General features: G+C 44.4%; 1 protein-coding gene across 1 annotated transcript in view; it reads right to left on the reverse strand.

The window, feature by feature from the left end:
- ANGPT1 (angiopoietin 1) overlaps positions 1-21484 on the reverse strand; it is a 1006072-nt gene that overhangs the window by 487816 nt on the left and 496772 nt on the right. Inside the window, exon 2 of the mRNA XM_086966113.1 lies at positions 2212-2367. Coding sequence (XP_086822239.1) covers positions 2212-2367 — 156 coding nt within the window. The remainder of the gene's footprint in view (positions 1-2211; positions 2368-21484) is intronic.

The raw sequence follows: 21484 nt of genomic DNA on the forward strand, positions 1-21484 counted from the left end.
AATATAGAAAGAGGCAAAAAACGAGGAGAACTAAAGACATTTCTCCTCGTTACCCCTCCCCTGGGAAGGCACAGCATTGTTATGCATTCCCAGGTCAACCACTCATGGTAAATCTGGGAATGTGTCAAAATCCATAGGTGGATGCGTGGAAGCACCTACACTCCCCCTATGTTCGGAGCGTCTTCCCTGGCGAGGCAGTCCCTTGCTGTGCCTTGCGCTACTCCAGATTTACCAAGTCACGCGGGGCCACACAAGGGGGCCTTGTGTGGCTTGGTATATCTAATCTAGATTTTGCATCATCCTGCGTCCCTTTGCGTGGGGGAAGGGTGACCAAAACCTTTGATAAATATAACTGTTCATCTCATGTGGGGCACTCGGAATCAGGACTGTAGTTATTCAAGGCCCCGTTTACAAAATGCTCGCGCAGGACAATGCCTCAAGGCTTCTTGCTGCACTTCCCTGCTTCAAAAGAAAAGGTCAGAAATGCACCATATCTATGAGATGCAGTGTGTTCCTGTCCTCCTTCACAGCGCTGGTCAGTGGGGGCCGCTCCCTTAGAGCAGAGGAGCGCCACCCCACTGCCACCGCCAGCAAATAAAACAATAATAAAATTAGCTTTAAACACATTTTATTGTGGTTTCCTTTTAATCCCCTGGACCCACCCCCAGGATTCTGATGAGTCTTGTGGGCGGGTCCAGAGGATGACACTGAGGGTGGGGGAGTGGTGGGCACTCCTTTCACTGAGCATGAGGTGTTTAGCCGGTCGTTACAGGCCGGCCAAACCCTCATGCACAGTGAAGCTCTCTCCAGCCCCAGCTGCGTTGCTGGGGCTGAAAAGAGCAGGTACAGGCTCCCAGTCTGCCTGGGAGCACACGTTGCCGGCGCTCAGGGTAATCCTGAAGCTGCTGAGAGCAGCTTTAGGATTGGCTGGTAGGCTGTGCCCAGGGCCAGAAGCAGGAAGCGCACAATGCAGCGGGAGACTGCAGCGTTAAGGTGCGTTTTTTTAACATTTATTCTTTGTGCCCCTGAACTCTCCTCCCTACCCACCTCCCTCCTCCGCCTGGTCTGCCCTACCACTTTGCCTGGGGACTGGCCACAACTGGAGCTGGCTCAGGAATGGCTGACATGTACCAACATAGGCACCTTGCACACTGATGCAAGGGCGCCTGCATTGAAACCGGGTTTGGTGTGTGCAGGAAGGGACACCTTCCTTCACAAAAAAGCATCCCCAGATCTACGCTATGTTGTAAATTTAGGAATGTGTCACAACCATGTGCGTTGAGTGGGAACACCCACCTCAGCACACATGGCACGCCTCCAATGCAGTGTGGGGCAACGCAGCGACTGAGCTGCGTTGCCTTACACCATATCTAGGAGGCCATGAAAAGCCAGGCAGGGTATCTTTCCATGGCCTCCTAGGTATGGGTTAGTCCAGTGCGCTGCTAGAATGTCAAGAAAAGTGATATTGCAGCAGCTCACAGGGCGTGTAAATCAGCCCCTTCATGATGATCATTTAGACGGATGCTTGCAGTCCAAGCAAGGAAAACACAGACTGACTGATAACCAGGGAAAGTGCTTAGAACAGAATACAGCATGAAAACCTACGTAGAATTCAGCTTTTCATGAATCGTTTCATGTGTAAGGGGTGCAGCAATGTTTATTTTGCCACAAAGGATTTCAGCACAGTGATGTGTGTTTTTTTTTAACTTTCCAGGCACACATTGCAGCTTCTGAGAAGTGCTTCATGCTAGTACTAATAAATGAATGCGCACTATATTTCTTCTTTCTGATAGGCATCCCTACAAATCTGAGGGTGACACCGTCTTGCATACTTGGAATTTCCTTGCGGAAACAGAGGCAAGCGGCGCAGTCGAGCAGCGGCTTTAATAAGGCAGACTAAGTTGTGGTTTTCACCTCGGACTATTTATTTGCCTTGACACGTCCATCACTCACAGCCAGTAACGGTGCTGTTTATTTGAAGTCACGAGCTGTGTCAGCCTCGTGCCACAAACACGCACAGAGTCCAGTTTCCCTCCTCATTAAGTCTGAGGGAACACGCAGGAAAAGAATCCGTCAACGTGGTTGTTGCTGCCAATAAACAGCCAGAAGATGTATATGTTTCTTGAAGCCCACTGTTGAAATGTGCAGTTTCTTGTCATAAAATAGATCGATGTAGTTAACAACTTGCTGAGCGGAGCCCCGGGGACATACCTGCGTTTCAACATCTGTGAGCTTTCTCGTCTGCTCGGCCGTCTGGCTCAGCAGACTCGTGCCGATCTCCAGCATGGTGGCCGTGTGGTTCTGAACGGCGTTTTGCTGCATCTGCGCCATCTCGGACTTCATGTTGTCGACGATGTAACTCTCAAGCTAGGAGGCAAACGAGAGAAGAGGACACTGTTAGAAGAAGGACTTAACAACGCGGAAGTATTCACAGTGCTGCAGATGTTCATTTCTGAAAACAGCTGCCTTTTTAAAAAACAATGCACAACACCACAGTTAGTGGTTGCTTTCATTGTGAAGGTTTCAATAAGAAAGACTCTCACAGGAAAAGTTAACACATATTCAACGCAGCCAAGATGCGCCATATTGTTCATTATAATGGTAGACATGCACTATCAATCAAGAAAGACCATATGAACATCATGATCTAGTGGCTTATGGCCATGACAATAAATTGGGATAGTTGGAAACCAATAGGCAAAGTCCTTCCTTCAAAAACATTGAATATTGAAGCATACACCTATGACTTTAAGACATAAGCCCCAAATTAGTGTTTGGCACAGAGGCGTGCACTACCACAAATTTGGTTGGAATACCCTGTCGGCCAAAGCAACGATCCACCCACTCAAATTAATTAGAGTCAGATGGACCCTCATCATTCCAAGGCTGGAGCTTCCACTGGCACCACCATCAGAAAGAGCATATGTTGGAGTAAGGACATTAGACCTTTCGCCCTATTTAAAGTAGAAGATCTGATGAGGTTGTTTTTTTCCGTCCATCACTGCCAGGAAAAACCTGGTGGGCTTCAACAATAAAATAGGAAAATTACCAACATACCATGGGAAAAAACTCCAAGGGTGTGGAGGTCATTTGTGATAACTTGCAGTGCCTTCAGAGGAACTGCCATGATGGTGGTTCCTTTGACGGCACAAGGATCATTGCTGGGCCAGCTGTAACTTCTGAATGTAGCAGCCGTATTCTATCAGGATGGCACAGGTGTTGTCCTTTGCCACCCTGAAAGACAGAGTAAAGACTACCAAGGCCATATCCACCTAATTGAGAATATATCCACAGCAACATAACTCATCATCCCCAGCTGAATGAGGCCACAGTCGCTACTGTAACCCTGAAATTATGTGGATGATTCTGGGACTGCTGAAAGCGCTGGAAAGCCATACTAACGATAACATGAGCACTGCAGAAGTTCAGGAAATGGCATTAACAACACATGCTAAACCACGCGGAAAAAAGTTTGCCTTAGCCACAAATATGCCTTAACCATGGATATGCATGCACGTGTGTGGGGTTAAGGCAGTCAGAGCGGATGCGTGGTCGCAGAGCGGATGGGTGGTGAGAGGAACAGGAAGGATCGGGACAGGAAGGACCGAGTGTGGCTTGGGAAGTAGGGTTAGGGGCTGGGTTTTAGGGCTCAGGGCTGGGAGATCAGGGTAGTTTTTTGGGCCGGAGACAGTTTTAGGGCTCATGGAGAGAGTGGGCTAGGGTTGGGATAGTTTTTTGGGTGGGGGGCCCAGTTGTTGGACTCAGGGTGAGGGGTCCGGATCCTTTTAGGGGTGGGGTGGATTGCAGGCCTGAAGGCTAGGTTTTAGGGCTAAGGGCGGGGAGGCTGGGATGTGATCTTTACCACGCAAAGGCCTTTACCAATCACGTCGTTACAATGAATTTTGTTGTAAAGGCATGCATGGTGAAAACGTGGTTGTGGTGGAGACCAAGTTGTTCAGGCATGCATTGTTAAGCCATGTGTTGTTCTGCTAAACCACCAACAAATTACACTAGCACAACAAAAACTTACAAGAGTAATTTACTACCAATCCTGAATCTCTGATTCAGGATAGTCCACTTCTGTGCAAAATTAGTTTGTTGATTGTCCGCAACATGTTTTGGTGTGTCAGTGTGCAAAATAGTTTGATTGCAAAGTAGCTCAAAACACCCTTTGTGTTGTTCTGTTACTTTCCTTTACCATCAAATGCTAAGATTATACTTTCAAACTGGATTGTGACGTGTGAAATTTGGCTAGATTAACAACATGCTAATTGTGTACGTCAATCTATATAATCACCAGAGACAGGAACACCGTTGTCTTTCTTCCATAGTACTACATTTATTTCCCCTTCTGGCATACTACTACAAACCTACAGCATTCTTTTTTTGTGAAAACCCAAAGCATATTCTCATCTTTTACTGTTATTTACTCATTTAGTTAATTTTTTTGAACTGTTCTTTTTCATTAATATAACCGAAACAGCACTTTACAGTAAAAAAATAAATCCATAATACAGCAAGCGCATAATTGCAGTTAAGTATTTACTATTAAGATGTTGGGATAAAGATAACCAATGTATTAAAACAGAAGAAATGTTATGGGAATTTTGACCAAACTCGAAACAAAGAAGATAAAAGGAAGATTATGGGGTTAAGGGACATGATAGAGGGAAGGGGAGGCTAAAGAGTAGTGGAGAGGACAGGACATTCTAGTCCAGAAAAAGAGGTCCTCGTGATAGAGGAGATGATGAAGATGGCAGTGACTGAAGGTCAGTGAGAATGATCCATTTAGAAAGGGCATTAATAAAAGAAGCTGCTTAGGATCCTTCAAGAAGTGGTGGTTTGAAGAACAGTGCCAAATTCCAGTAGCAAAGTCAGTATAATATTGAGCCAGAGTGCTCAGCGTTTTCAATGCTGAGGGTTTCAGGATTGAATTCTAAGCAGGGATTGTTGGCCTTTCTTGGTTTTGAACATTTGATGGGATAAGGAGTTGTGCCTGTGTGCAACCTTAAGAATAATACAAATTGTCTTATAGATGGGATAAGGCAAGCTATTGGAGAGCTTGTACAGCAGGGCTCATGTGATTACCACCACATTTAAAGCATTATCTTGCATGCAAACCTGCTTCTGGAGTTAAGGTGCACTTTTGATAACCTGTTATCTTTAAATTGACTTGCTGTATCTGTCAATTAAGAGTGCATCGATAGATGGAGGAATTTTCAAAATAGAAAAAGTAGCCGTGCACATCATAAACTCATTGCTACTGAAACAATCCCATAGAGCAGGTAAAACAGATTTTCAAATCCTATGTGGTACATTCACAATTGATGTCCTGGTGTAAAGTTTCATAGACCCTAGAGTGGCTGAGGCTAATCTTCCCTGGTATCTCCGGCACATAAACTCAAAAAAAGTGAAATAAGTCTGTCATACAAAATCCAAGACATTGTTTTCAGAATAGGCAAATCATTTGTACTAACTCATGAATAGGTAATTTCATGCTCACAGAATAACGGAGTTGTTCTTGAAGTCAGGAGCATGCTAAATTCTTCACACGATAGAACATATTTACCTGCCCAATGGTGACCTATGTTTATATTTAATTTATAAGTGCAAACATAAGATATAAAGGCAGGAGCCAATAGCTGCATTAATGGAGACAAAAACATAAAAACCATTCTAAAAACATGCTCATGAAATAAATTCATTTTCATACCACACTGAGAACCTGCAAGTCCGTGTTAATACTATATTCATACATTCAACTTTCATCTTGTACTTCTCATGTGTATAAACATGTTATCCCACTAATTATTAGAAGTTCTGCTAGACCCGCGATGCTTATACAAGCCATTCATATTTTCATATTTTATGTCAAGAAAAGCATTAGCAGTCAGCCATTTTACTCCTTTCAGATGATTCGTAATTGTAGTCTGTTTGTTGGAGCATTTTGAAAGTCAAATAATCACTCTTAAATAGCATTGAATCCTACAATGGAAAAGTGCAGAAAATATGTTTTCTTCTGAAAATAGAAAAGATCAAATATACTAATTACTTCCCACCATCTTTATGTTTCCTTATGAAACTCAAACTGAGTAACTGTAAAACATATCCTTAAATAACAGCAGAACATTTGGTTTCAAGGTCTAATTTTATTAAACAAATCCAAATAATCATGATGGTTGACAAAGACTAATACAGAACAATAGGGAAGCTCATATATTTACATAATTACAAGAGAAAATGTGTAACTTAAAAGAAATGTGATCCTCTATATGGGCATTTGCAATTATATTTATAAAAGCTGTGTCAATCAAGAAAATTCAACTCTTTAAAGGTTCCTGAGAAAATTCCAATAAGCAAATAAAATACCCAAAAGTGGAGTGCATCCTTATCAGCAATGTGTTTGCTCAGTGACTTTACAATGCAGGAACTAACATATTTAATTCTGCGTTGCCCACTGGATGGTGATGTGCCAACAATGCAACTCCCTTTACATTGCATGGAAGAAAGTTCTAACCATGGCAAACTCTACCAAGTGGTTTCACTTGTTTGACCTGTCTTCTTATATGTTAAGGTACATGATAAAATATCTTTAGGAGGGTCTTAATAAATGCACCGAATTCCTAAAGGTTACTCTGAAGGCACAATTGGTAACAGACTTGTTTTCCAGTTAACACATGTTGTATCAAATTAATGGGTGTTGGTGAATGTCCATCCTTGTACAAATAAATGCTTTTTTACAACTATTGTGTTAACCACTTTGAATATCTTAGTTTAAGATCCGGTCTGCATGGCATTTCGTATATTATCGTAACAAGAGAGCAATTCAAAAAGGGTATGCAAAAAACTTTTACAAGCTACGCCTAATAATGGGCCGTTGTCACACCTATTTCTCCATATTTTTCCATTTCTGCTGCCTAACAATCTCTGTTTGATCCTTTTGGTTTCATTGCATTTATTCTTTTGAAAATATTTTAATCTACATGATTTTTTTCCATTTCGTTATGTTTTAAAAAATGGATTATATTTGTTGGTCTTATACATTTGCATGCCAAATACACCAAGACTATGACCATAGAAAGTTATTTTAAGGGACCAAACTAAAATAAAAATTGAAATTCGATTCTGAACAGGAAGCTGCCTAGAGTTACAGCTTGAAAATTGCTGATGAAGAATAACGGCAGAGTTCATGCTCCTTGAGTTAGGGCAACCTATCACACTTGAACTCATTGTAGCTATGTAACATATATTGCAATGCTTCTGGAGCTATTAAATCAACCCTTCAGTGTTTACAGTCATGTTTTTAGACAGATCCCAGCAAAACGTCACCAAATTAATTATGACCACTTTTGGAAGTTCCACAGGTAGATGACCTTTTCTCTTCTCTTTGAAATCTACATGCTTCAATCATGTGGTGCCTCAAGGCCCAAGCGTTCTCCTTCTGGTCACATAAAGACCATGATGAATGTTTCAGGTCATCTCAGTGCATCTTCTACAGAAGCTAAGAAGCATACAAATCACTCAAGGGAAGTTAGAGTTAACTTCACTGAGCAATGCTGGGCCTTGTGTGATTATTTTTTAAAGTATATCCTTAGTCATTAGGTTCATCTAGCACACCATAATCTCCTCGAAGCCTCACCATGCTATTTATACACTGCTGGAGTAAGTGCTTAGCCGACTAGGCACTTGAGCTTTTGTACTTTCATCTCCATTCAAACCTTCAATTTAATCTATTTTTTAGTGAGAATGGTTTTTTTGTTCTGTCACAAATTGGTGAGTTTCTTGCTTCTCTGTTATGTGCATTGAATTTTAGAATACAGTCATGAATGATTGAATTGTTTGGCGATAAAAAAAGACACTTGTATTTTTCACTAATAGGGTCACATCCTTTAAATGGAAGGGAAAGGAGACGTCCATATGCAACTCATTCGCTCTGGGGCACATATTGAAGAGGGAACATTTTGGCAAGCTCCCAGATCACTGTCCCGTAAAGCCCTGGGGACCTCATAGAGCCCAGAATTAGCCTGCTCACACCTTCTTGCCTGGTAGAAAAGTCTCGATTGTGTAATAGCCCAAGCCACTTACTTAATATATGGCTACCTGTGACATAGTTAGGGGTCCACAAGGACAAAGTAAATCAGACACATTTTAAGTTTTGAATAATACACTTTATTGGCATTTTTTCTATTGTTTATACAATACATTGTGTCCAAGCACCATCAATGAGCATCTATTATAGACCCCGAACATGCAGAGCAGTTACATCCATTGGGGAACATATTGCCAAAATGCATGCAGCATACAGACCACAGTAATAAACATAGTCAGGGATCGGCTTAAAACGTACACTGAGGACAATCACCTCAGTGACCTCTATGACCATTCCAGTCTACTGTATGATGCCATGGTAAGCCCAGGATTATTACATTAGACAAAGCCTGTTATGTCCTAGAAGCTTCTGATCAGGAGGACAGCCAACTATCCCATGGAGTCACTCTAGGGTCATGGATTCGGAGATGCAGGTCCAGTCCTTCTCACCCAGGCAAGAGGGCAGTGTGCAGAAGATGAGCACGGTGGTGCAGATGTCCTTCAGAGCAGCAGTCCAGCAGAGTAGCAGTCCTATCATCAGCACAGCAGTTCCTTTTTCCAGCAGAATATCCACAGGTCCAGAAGTGTACTTAAGAGGTAGTGTCTGAGGTAAAATATTTCTACCTAGTGCCTTTCCTCTGGGAGGTGGGGAAAACTTCTAGAAATTCCCTTTGACGTCCCTAGAAGCTCTGCCTCTCCCTGTCGTGGCTCCAGACTAACTACAGAAGTTATGCAGCCCTTTGTGTAGAGGCAGGACAAAGCCTATTCAAGAGTAGGTGTGGCTGTGCACAGGCCCCCCTTCCCATCCTCCCAGTGGTGGTCCATCCAGGTACACCTTAGCACTCTGTTGTGTGTCACTGTCTAGTAGGAATACACAAAGCCTGACTGTCAACCACACTCAGTCATGTGACCCAGAGACAGGCTGCAGGCACAAAATGGCTGAGGTAGGAAAACTCAAACTGTCTGAAAGACCCATTTTCAAAATTGCAATTTAAAATGCAAATTCATCATAAGTTAGGATTTTTCATTACAACTCCAAAGACACCAAGCCTGAACTGACTACCTGTTCCCATTTGAAAATTACACCTTTTTAAATGTAATAAGGTAACTCCAAAACATGAATATAGGAGTTTTTTCACTACCAGGACGTGTAAAACATTAAGGTACATGTCCAACTTTTTGAATGCATTGTATCTTGCCCCCTGCGCTGTCCAGGGCCTACCCAGGAGGTGACTTATAGGTATGAAAAAAAGGATGGTTTGGGTGTGGTAAAAGGTATGTTTTGGCAGGTTGAAATGGCAGTTTAAAAGTGCACACACAGGCTACAATGGCTAGCCTGAAACATGTTTAAAATGCTACTTAAGTGGGTGGCACAATCAATGCTGCAGGTCCACTAGAAGCATTTAGTCTACAGCAGAGTTCTTCAATCTGTGGGGCGCACCCCCCTGGGGGGGGGGGCGTGACTCCATCTCAGGGGGGGGCGCAGACTCCACTGTAATCTGACCTTCCCCTGGGAGAACTCTGGTAAGGCTGGAGGGAGGAGGGAGGGGAAATCGACGGGGCACAAAGTGCCCATACTTTTGTTACGTTAACCCTCCCAGGAGGGGGCTAATGCTTCAGCTGCAGTGGGAGGAAGGATTACTCCTCTGCTAAAACCGAAAACAAGCCAACAGACACGCTTTCGGTTTTAGCAGAGGAGACCCCTTGCCTCCCACTGCAGCTGAAGCATTTCAGCTCTATGAGTTAACCCCCTCCTGGGAGAGTTAGCTGTTCCCAGAGAGGAGACAAACTTTCCAGGGATGTTTCAAGGCATGGGCGAGGTGGCCTCTAGGCAAGATGGGCTCTGGTCCAGGGCCCCAGCCTCTCAAAGGGGGAAGGGTGGGTTTGGGGGGGTGACTGAAAGTGCCAACTCTGTTCTACAGAGTCTTCCCCTCATGACCTTGACATTTTTTTAAACAGTGTTGTAAATAGCATTTTTCATTAATTAATGTTTTAATGTGTAAGAGTCTATCACAGACATGTTGCAGACAAAATGTGTTTGTGTCATGCAACATCCATAAAAAAAGTTTATTTTAGATCAATACATGACCTCACACATGAGAAATGGAGGGTGTGACAGATTATTTGCAGTAATATTAGTGAACTGCTCTTGTGTTACATACTGAAAACACGCATCACTATCCCTGAATATCAGATGTACACACATTTATTATTTGACCAAAGAAGGCATGAAAGAGCTGAGACTGGATCATAAAATCAAAGATGGTCCGAACTGGGGCCCCCAAAATACCTTTGGCCCAGGGCCCCCCAAAATCCTTAAAACGTCCCTGAAAGTTTTTTTTTAAATTACACAGGCAGGCACGCAAAATGCCAACCAGCCATGTTTTGTTTAAACAGCCTGCAAATTGCCTGCCTTGACACTAAAAAGTATATATTCATGCCTGGCTGAAGCGCTGGTGGCACCTGGTGCAAGAATCGTTTTTTGGTACCCCCACACCCCATGACTGCCTCCTCGGATCCTCTCACTACCACCAGACATATGTGCCATTCATAACTTACTGCTAAACACAGCGCCTCCCCATGTGGTCGGCGTACCCTCCAAAGGTCAGCGCCCAGTGCGACTGCACCTGTTGCACTGGCCTAAAGCCGGCCCTGTACGTATTCATTTGTAATGTGACTTTTCTGTCTTTGTTCCCTGTTATTATCAGTCATGGATCCTTCAGGCAGCTCCAGGAAACAATTAAAAGTTATTTCCAAATCCACCCAAAGATTGATCGTCTCTGAAAAAACAGGCACACCTGTCACATTTATGTTGGTGGTGTTATTATCAATCTATGTTCTGTGTAAAACAAAGCATTCTTGTAAGAACAATTTGTGCACATTTTATCTTGGAAAGTGCTGTTTAGAGCTGTGTAATAAGCCTCTGTCAGTCAGTCAGTCAGTCAAATTAACTTTATTCGATTTGTTAAAATCATACAAAGTACATAAAAACAGTATTATTTACAATTTAAAAAGAAATTAAACAATTTCATTTATGAGCAAGTTAATGAGACGAAAAATCAGTACGTTAAAATATTTTAAGAAACACATTATGTACATCCAATTTCCAAATTCATGCCCCTTCTGACTCTGATTGCTGCCACAAGGAAATTGGCCATGGCGAAAGTGATACAGATGTTACCCATTGATTTTAAATATAACATGGCTGGTCTCACCTGGGAGAAGCCCGCTTCTCTTAAGACTGGTAGCAGGTATTTTTTCCATTGGTCGGAGAAGAAGTCGCAAAACATAACAAAATGTAAACTGTCCTGAACAGAAAAATTGTCACAAGTGCATGGGGGAGCTAACTCAGGTTTCATCCAGGTATTAAAATGGCCCAAATAAAAATGAATAGTGTTAAATCTGAATTTTGTTAACAAAAATCTATGGAACGGATTAGTGACAAAACATAAATAGGGTTCAATTGCAGGTGACTGGAGTGACAAATAATGCATTCGAACAGATGGTTTTGATAATTCGACTTCTTCTCGCAACATGTATGCCCTAGACAAAAACTGTTTTTTTATAAGACTCACATCCTGCTTTGTGATACACGAGGGGGAGGTGAATAAATCTGGACGTCCTAATTCATTAAAAGATTTGTACAAATACGCCATCCATGGTATCTTGTGACTGTACTCTAAACTCATCACATCCCTCATGATCGTGTGATTTAACAGAAGTTCAGGGTTTAACCAAGTCTTAAGCCAGTATATTAATGGGGCCAATCTCAGTTTGTCCTGGATGTAATCCAAACCAAGTTCAGTGTGAATGGAGAAAACCGGGGAGGATTGGGGGAGGGACAGGACTGAACGTAAAAAACTATTTTCGGCTACCTGGATTTCTTCTAGTCGTGCATAACCCCATAGGGATGCACCATACAGAGCCACGGGAAGGGATTTACTGTTGTAAACCTGGATGATTGCCTTCATGGGTCTATGTCCCAGCCTTTTAGCAAAACTTAAGATGGCCCTAGATGTTCTTGTAACCGCTAGGCTTTTTGCACGTATCTGTGGGCCCCAGGTACCCCTACTATCGAAAAGCACTCCCAGATATGGAAACACGGGGACTCCTGACACAATCTCCCCTTTACAAAAGAAGGTTTTAGTTCCTCTCTTGCCACTTTTCCCTTGTTGCCCTACAACCATGGTGTGCGATTTGGATGCATTAACCTTCAGGTCCAATCGGTCCATAAAAGTCCCAAAAGCATCCAACAATTTTTGGAGACATACCCCTGTGCGTGCAATGAGTACAGCATCGTCCGCGTATAGGAGAGCAGGGATCTTAACTTCTCCTACACGCGGTACGTCACATGCTGCCTCAAGTAAATGCTTGCCTAGGTCATTTATATAGATGGTAAACAACAGGGGGGCCAATATGCATCCCTGCCTAACGCCCCGTAGAGATCTAAAACTCGACGTGCATCTTCCCTCTTTGGTTACTCTTACAGCAGCGAATAAATCCTGATGCAAAGAAGCTATAAAAGCCACCAAATCGGCGTCAATTCCCATATTTGTTAGGATTTCCCAAAGTTTCGATCTGTTGATCAAGTCGAAGGCCGAGGAGAGGTCCATAAATGCTAAATACAAGGTCCCCTCCTTGGCCACCGTGTACTTGGAAATCAGAAGGTGCAGGTTTGAGCACTGCTCTAGCGTGCCCATTTTTTCCCTAAAACCATACTGTATGTCAGCCAGGCCACCCCAATCCTCCAGGCTATCTCTTAATCTCACTAAAAGGACTCTGCCCAGGATCTTAATAGCAGAGTCCAGGAGAGAAATGGGCCTCTGTCATTTCACCACACCCACTCACAAACCTGCAGTTTAGTAAACACTGTATTGAACATTATTTGCTGGATATGCCCGGAATATGCGCGTGGGGGTCGATTCCAGACATTTCCGTGAGGTGGTGGGGGGGCCCAACATCTAAAAAAATTCAGCTGGGGGGGGCTCATCCTACAAACGTTTGAAGACCTCTGGTCTACAGGCTCTGGGCACAGGTAGTGCCACTTTACAAAGGGATTACAAGTAAATGAATTATGCCAATTGGGTATAAGCCACTGTTTTCATGCTTTAGGCAGTGGGCAGCAGCACTGGTTACCAGTGGTAAGTGTCCAGAGTATAAGGCCAGCAAAACAAGATCAGCAAAAATAAGGAAGGGGAGGCAAAGGTTTGGGGTAAGGCCCTCCTAAGGCTGAAAGGGCTAACAATGTGGCACTATTACTTGGTTTGAATATTTGTCCTCTTTAATTTCACTCTTAGGTGTCTTAATTTATTGCTTTAGATATTGTTTGGTCATAAGTGTTGCATTTGGTGAGTGAGTTATGGTTTGACCTCTCAACCGTAACTTGGAAATTTCAGTGTTTGTTGTTGTCCACAAGTGGGCAGCCTCAATGGCACACATACCCCCATCATGTGCACCAAAGCTTGCGGCAGGAGGCCAGCCCTCTACCCAAGGTCCACTGGGTGGCAAACACTCACAGTGCATGTCTTCTGCTGTATTCAGTCAAGGTTGGACACAGGGACAGCCTTGTGCCCCGCAATCTAAAGGTGATCAACCTCAGCTACACACTGCTTTTACCCTTCACAATTGGAGGGATGAAGGTCCTGGCCTTGCTCCCACCCTGCTCCATACAGCTAACCTTAAAGTGTTGGCATAAGCCAAGCGCAGCTGTAGTGCACTGGATACTTTTTTCATTTTCTTTTATGCTAGCGAATGTAGGCCATGGAATCCAGGTGATGGCCAGGAGGGTCGCTCTGTGGGAGCGACCCATGACCCTGTCACCAGGCAGGTCCCTCCCTTCACCGCCAGGCATCCCCCTGTGTGACTAAGTCCGCTGTTGCTGACACTCGTTTTCTTGGTTTGTGTCTACTGCCTGCAATCTTTGGACTGTAACTGCATACTGTGCTTACTCCGTGTCTCTTCCGGCATTTACCCTTGTGCCCCCTTTTCACTCGTGCCCCCATTCTCCCTGTGTCCCCTTGCCTTCCGTGACCCCCGCCCGCTCCCCCCTCCAGGACTCCTGCGGCTGCGTCCCCTGAGGCCTGCCCCGCCCCCGCAAGCCCATTCGCCACCCCGCTCCTGCCTCCCAGCTGCTCCTCCCTCCCACATCCCCTCATATGGAGGCCGTGCAGCGGTAGAGAGAGCGACCCATAACCCTGGCACCAGACAGGTCGCTCCCCTAATCACCACGTAGCCCCCTGTGTGACTAAGCCTGCTGCTGCTGTCACTCGTTTTCATGGTTTGTGCCACTGCCTGCAATCTCTGTACTGTAACTACATACTGTGCTTCCTCTGTGTCTCTTCCGGTTTTCACCCTTGTGCCCCCTTTTCACTTGTGCCCCCATTCTCCCTGTGTCCCCTTGACTTCGGTGACACCCGCCCTTTCCCCCCTCCAGGACTCCAGCTTCTGCGTCCCCTGCGGCCCTGCCCCCCTGAAGCCCATTCCCCACCACGCTCCAAGCCTCCCAACTGCTCCTCCCTCCCACAATTCCTCATATGAAGGCTGTGCAGCGGCCGCGCCACTGGAGCGTCGAAGTCGCACCTAAGGCAAGCCCGTCTGTGCCCCTGTGCACCTGGACCGTGCCCCCGCACACACCACAACGCCTGCTGCCGCTACGACTCCAGCACCCTCCACGCACTCAAAAACAGACAATCTCGCACCTGCTGCCAGGCCGCCCAGAAACGCAACCAAGGACCCTTCTCCTGCCGTAACTGCAGCTTCACCAGCTTCACCGGAACAGGAGGAGGAATTGCCATTGTCCACTGAAAGACTCTCAAAATCTCGACAGACGCCGAAGACACCCTCAGCACCGCCGAACACCTGCACTTCCAGATCCACACCAATCCCAACACCATCCTCAGAGGCACCCTCATCTACTGACCCCCCAGACACCGACCGCAAGTCGGCGACTCCATCGCCGACTTCATCAGCACACACGCCCTCGCTTCCACTGACTACATTCTCCTTGGGGGCCTGAACTTCCACCTCGAGAGCAACAACGAGGGCAACTCCTCCACCCTGATCGACATCCTCGGCAACCTCGGACTCAGACAACTCGTCACAACACCCACTCACTCCACCGGCCACATGCTTGACCCCATCTTCTCAGCAAGCACCCATGTCTTCTTCGACCGCACCACTGAACTCCACTGGACCGACCACCGCTGCATCCACTTCACCTTCTGGAAACCCACCACACACCACCGCACCCAGCAGATGCCTCACCGCAGCTGGGGCAACATCACCAAGGACCAGCTAACCGCCGCCCTCGCCCAGAGCCCACCCGCAGACCCAACGCAGACCCAACCGACCCCGACACCACAGCACACAGCCTCAGACAACAGATCAATGACTGTGCCAACACCCTCGCCCCGCTCAAGAAGCCCCCGATCACCCACACCAGCAAGAGAGCCGGCTGGTTCACTGAAGACCTCCAGGCCTCCAAGCAAACCTGCCCAAAACTAGAAAAAAACTGGACCCGCGAAAGAACACCAGAAAGCTACAAAGCCATCAGGAACGCCACCCGTGCCCGCTTGGAGTGGAGTTACTGTTTGCTGTTGCTTTGTGGGAGCTGTCAAAGCTCCCACCAAGTGAGAGCAAACAGCTACGTGGGCACCCCAGAATATAGAGAGCCGTCTCTGAGGGAGATGAGGTCCCCAGGGCAATTTGACGCTCTAGGAGGGGGCTCTGCGGCCCTCCTCCTTTCTGTTTGAAGGGCCTGCCTCTCGGTGGTTGTGGTCCCCGGGGCTGAGAATGGCCAGGGAGAGGGGCCTCCTCTTTTGTTTGCATTTTCCCCTGGGCCACCCCGCACCAAGTAGAGTGATTTTTGTCCCCCCTCTATTTTACTGCTCTCATAAGCCCAATGCGGGGAGGGCACACACCCCTACTCCTAATATTTATTGAAGCTCTGGGGAGGTGATGGTCCCCAGGACCTTTGAAGGCCACAGGAGGGGGCTGTGTTACCTTTATTTTTTACAATAAACCCCAGGAAGGTGGTTGTCATGAGGGCTTAAACTTCCCTGGTGCAGGGGGCCCTCATGCGCCCCTCTTCCCTTTTCTTTTATAAACGCTTGCACCTGGGACCTGGCCAACCCAGGGGCAAATATTTAAACAAGTGTGGAAACCACACTTGCCTTTTTTATATTTTTGTTGCAAATTCATAAATATGTCACAATTTGGGACAGAATATTTAGTTAAATGCTTTTTGGCCTTGGCGGGGTCACTGTGGAATCCCAGCACTAGGACTAGAGGGTCAGTGTATGGTTAACCTGCACCTTTCTCTTTCTTTTTACATTTCAAAATGGCTGCCAACACTTCCTGGTTGAAGTTGGTCAGTCTAGTTAGATCCCTGCACAAAATCGGCAAGATTCGGGGACTGTCTATGTCCCTAGATATACAAATTTGGTTTTCTTTAAATATCTCAAAAACTACAGAACGGATTAACACCAACTCAAAAAAATCATGCTTTCTGGAACTCAATCTAGCTTCCTGTCAAATATGGTGTACTTCTGTTCAGTGGTTCAGGCTGTAGGCATGCCTAAAATATCTATAGGAATTAACATGAGAAACACATTTACTTGACCCCCTTTTTCTCGGCCATTGCTTGAATGATCACCCCAAAAATTTCCAAGCACCACTAGAATCTGGAGCACACCTGATTCGAAAAAAGTTTGTGAAGATTCGTCAAACGGCAGAAAAGTTATGAGCAAATAATAAATGCTTTTCCTTTGAAACCTATATATATATATATATATATATATATATATATATATATATATATATATTCACTGAAAAAACCATAGGTTATAGTCGATATATAGTTAGGAATTTGCATTTACAAAACCTTGAAAATTCAATGAAAAAACCATTGGTTTTAGGCCATATATAGTTAGGGATTTGCATTTACAAAACCTTATTTTACTCGCATAAAACCATTGAAATTCCATATATAGTTAGATGCGCTAACTATATATCGCGCACCCGCAATCCACTGCTGATGATGTCACATATTACATCATTCATGACATGGTCAGTGACATCACTGATGACATCACTGATGACAACTCAAATGACATCACTGATGACATCACTGATGACAACATCCAGTGACTGTATGTTTCTGTAAAGTTAAAATATGTCTTACATATTGAAGAATGAGTGGATGTATAAATGTCTGGATGAAGGATTTAGTAGGTGCATGACTGATTGTATGAGGGAGTGATTAAATGTGTCTCACTGAGTGCATGGGTTAGTGATTAAACTGTATTAATTTGTGCATCATTATATCTGTTGTTCTGTAAACTGCTGCATGTGTTGATCAGTAGCTATATGAATAACTATATGGGTTATTGATTGGTTGCTCAAGTATTTGTATGGGAGACTGAGTATGTGTGTGGGTGGCTGGGAGGTGTGTGAATCTGTGCATAGATGTGTAAGCAGTTGATTCACTAGATGTATGGTTTCAAAAGTGCTACATGTCAAAGTAAGTACATATGTAAAACACAGTACATGTGAGAGTTAACATATATAAATAACTGTGCATAAGAGCCAGTGAATGTGTGAGTGGCTGTATGGATCATTGTGAACATGTATCAAGGATTGTATAAGAGAGTAAATATGTGTTAGAATATGTTTCAATAAGTAAGGTGTGTATAACTGTATAGTTGAGGAATTGGAGGTGTGTTTGATTCTTTGCATGACTGTCTAGGTGTATGAGTAACTCCATGGATGAGTGACAGTCTGTGAGTGTCTGTTTTCACTGAGTGTATCTAAGGATATATCAGAGTCTGTAGAGGTTCATCGTATTAACACATGAATGATGTCATCTGTGATGTTGTCAGTGATGTCATTTGAGTTGTCATCAGTGATGTCATCAGTGATGTCATTTGAGATGTCATCAGTGATGTCATTTGAGTTGTCATCAGTGATGTCATCAGTGATGTCACTGACCATGTCATGAATGATGTAATATGTGACATCATCAGCAGTGGATTGCGGGTGCGCGATATATAGTTAGCGCATCTAACTATATATGGAATTTCAATGGTTTTATGCGAGTAAAATAAGGTTTTGTAAATGCAAATCCCTAACTATATATGGCCTAAAACCAATGGTTTTTTCATTGAATTTTCAAGGTTTTGTAAATGCAAATTCCTAACTATATATCGACTATAACCTATGGTTTTTCAGTGAATTTCAATGGTTTTTTAATAGCAAATATGAAAAGCTTTAAAATGTCAAGTACGTGATAGATAAAAACAGTTTCGTATTTATGCACGCTGATGTGCTTTGAACGCTGCACCCCCCCCCTCCCCTCTTTTCTCTTAGTAGTACTCTCTCTTTGCAGATAGTGAACGGTAGTTAACGCAGACCTTTACCCCCGTTGTAATCCGTCGTACCTGCTTGTCTCTCCATTTGATTGATTGTTATCCAAGCATTTACTGTTTTACAATTGATTCTCTTTGGTTCATTCTCTATTTACAAACAAGCACAAAGTCGCAATACTCTGTTTAGTCTTTGCAGATAGTGAAAAATCGTGTAAAAAAATAAAAGTAATCGAGCAAAATCAGTAGGCCACTAATTGGATCTCTTTTTGACCTCGCTAAAATAGAAATATTAGGAACAACCCTTCATGAGAAATACGAAAATAGTGAGATGAACTGAGCTCCACACCATGAGGGCTGCAAGACAGCTCGACTCCGTCACCCACCCCGCCCAAAATAACGACAAACCCTATGCAAATATTAAAAATATAGACAACACACCAGCAAAGAAACAGGGTAAAACATTTTATTAAATAACTATTTACATAACTATTTTATACTTTTTATTGCCCGATCCGGCTAGCTCAATCGATCGAGCATGAAACTCATGCACTCTGATAGCAAGCGTTGCTACTGATGCTATGCAGACCAAAACTGGTTTTCAGTTTGTACATTTTTCTAGATTTTTCAATCCAAGGTTGGTTGACTTTGTAGAACGATGGCTTCAGATTTTCAACATACGGTGTGGTGGCGCGGACTGGGAGGGGGCGCTTCGCTCCTGCCCCCTCCCCAAGTAAGATTTTCATACGTGAAAGTACGTTAATGGTTTTGGTCCCTGAGTTGCTTCAATGTCACTGCCATTCTCAAATGGCATAAGTTCTGGATGTTGGGTGCCATAGTTCAGAGTTCTGAGCAGCGCTTGTAACACTGTCTGAAGCTTATTTCCACCTACTGCAGCTTCACTATTCTCAAAGTAAGTGAGTGTCGTTTGTGGACCTGACTGCATTTGAAAACAATGTGATATGAAACCTTCCTAAACAGCTTGACGGAGGCCCCCGAGGGGCGGTGTGATGGCCATGGACTCGAAGAAGACACTTGGCTCCGACCCCCTCCCCAAGTCTTATAGCACCGGTGTAGCCTGAGATCGCCCCCGACATAGGCGGCCGGCTCTCGGGGTCCGGCGGAACTTTTTGCCTTTTGATGACTCTTCTATTCTGGACCTTGTCCCACAATCCGTTTGACCTGAAGACACGCTGTAGTGGGGCGCCCCTTTACCGTTTCAGTTGCCATTCCGCCCGCTTTTGCTACACTGTGCCTCTTCCGCCATTCAGCTGTTTACCGCCTGCTCTTGCGACTACAGCGTCTCGCTCACCATGTAGTTGAGTTGCTCCCGCTCTTGCGGTGCAGCGATAGGCGGCTGCCACAGGACTCTCAAAATGGCGGCCGGCTCTTCGGTTTTGGGCCTGGTCCACTAAAATGGCCCTGGGACACCTTTGAACTCGGACGCTTCCCTGATAGGACTTGGGTCCCATCTCGAAAGCGTCCCCTCAGCCGTGAAGATTCTACAAAAGTCTTGGGGGCCCCCGACTCCCGCAAGCTTCTGGTGGGGAGCGGCTGCCATGTCTGCTCGTGGAATGGCCACGACGGAGCTACGAGATGGTAGTGCTCTCATGCTGACGCCAGCTTTAGTCTGAAACATCCAGAAACACTGTAGACTACCAATTCGATCAGTTCCGGTAGCGCCCCAACATGACCCGGAAGAGAAGAACTTGCCCTCCCCTCTTTGACTGATGGTTCTTGTTGCCTGTCCCCTCTGTTGTCATTTAACAGAACTTTTTGGACTGCTGAAAGGGGTTGTGTTCCGAACGCTGGTTGGTGGAGACATTTTGACTATATTCTTGACCTACGTTGTCGCGTAATGCGTTATATGACACGCCGCGTTAGCGCACCCGGAAGTGATCCGAGGCGCGGCGCGCAGCGCGTAACGTAAGCATAACAGGTCATGTGACTTGTTAATAAAACTTTTCATTGGTTCATTTTACTTTTGTTATTTTAATGATGAAAAGCTTGGTCATATGACCTAAAAATTACGCTTTTTATTGTTTTCGAACATTATTTTTTTTTAAACATATGTTATAATATTCCAGGCTAATGTACTTTCCCGGAAAATTTACAACTGTCCTGCAAGTAAAATATATTCCTTTTTCGAGAAAAAGGGCGTTTCTTCGTTCCATGACGGAGCCGTTGAGTAAAAGAGACTCGGCCTGCTGTTTTAGTCGCCGATACGCCTGATTATCAGATTCTTATCGATCACTTTATGTTGCAGAAATGAAAAACACAACTGCCCTTGACCATTTATCTTTACTGCGTTCCTACATATTATACCTTTTATCCGTCATGTAATTGGACTACTTTATTTCACTTGCCTTTTACTGATTCGAAAACAGTGACTAAAAGTAAAAACTTTACCAATGTAAATACTACTACCATGTTTTGTTTTAAAAACCTTTATTGTGAAAATGTCAGTATACAAATACGGGCCTATAACCACGTGGGCCGGCCACGGAGCAAACTGGAATCGTATATGATGAGGAGACATTTACATTATGGAGGAACGTAACGAACGAGCCATTAGGTTGCAAGAACTAATGTGTCTAACAGTTGCGGAATCGGTGGACGTACATTTTGTAATTAAAATACGACAGGGCCACTTATATACATTTGCGTGCAAGTACCATGGGTGACGTTAATTCGAACTTTCAATAGTACAGTAATCAATAACACATCAGAACTTAATATCAATAGGGATGTCGAAATATTCAATCAATTCTCGTCCCCGCCCGCCATGAGCATCAAAACTGCATTCATATCTCGTGATATCAAGGTTGTTCAACCAGTACACAACAAGGAGTTACGAGTCCCATTTATACCGGCGCCATTTTGGGCGAGGCCGGGCAGGTCCAAGATATAGTCAAAATGTCTCCACCAACCATCGGCCAGACCAGAACCCCTTTCGGCCCTTTATGCTACAAGATGGTGTCTTCCATTCAGAAAATATTATTGGCAGCATTTTGAAAGGAAACATAAACAGCCGT

The sequence above is a fragment of the Lissotriton vulgaris genome, chromosome 4_1 (assembly GCF_964263255.1).
Source record: "Lissotriton vulgaris chromosome 4_1, aLisVul1.2, whole genome shotgun sequence".
NCBI lineage: Eukaryota > Metazoa > Chordata > Amphibia > Caudata > Salamandridae > Lissotriton > Lissotriton vulgaris.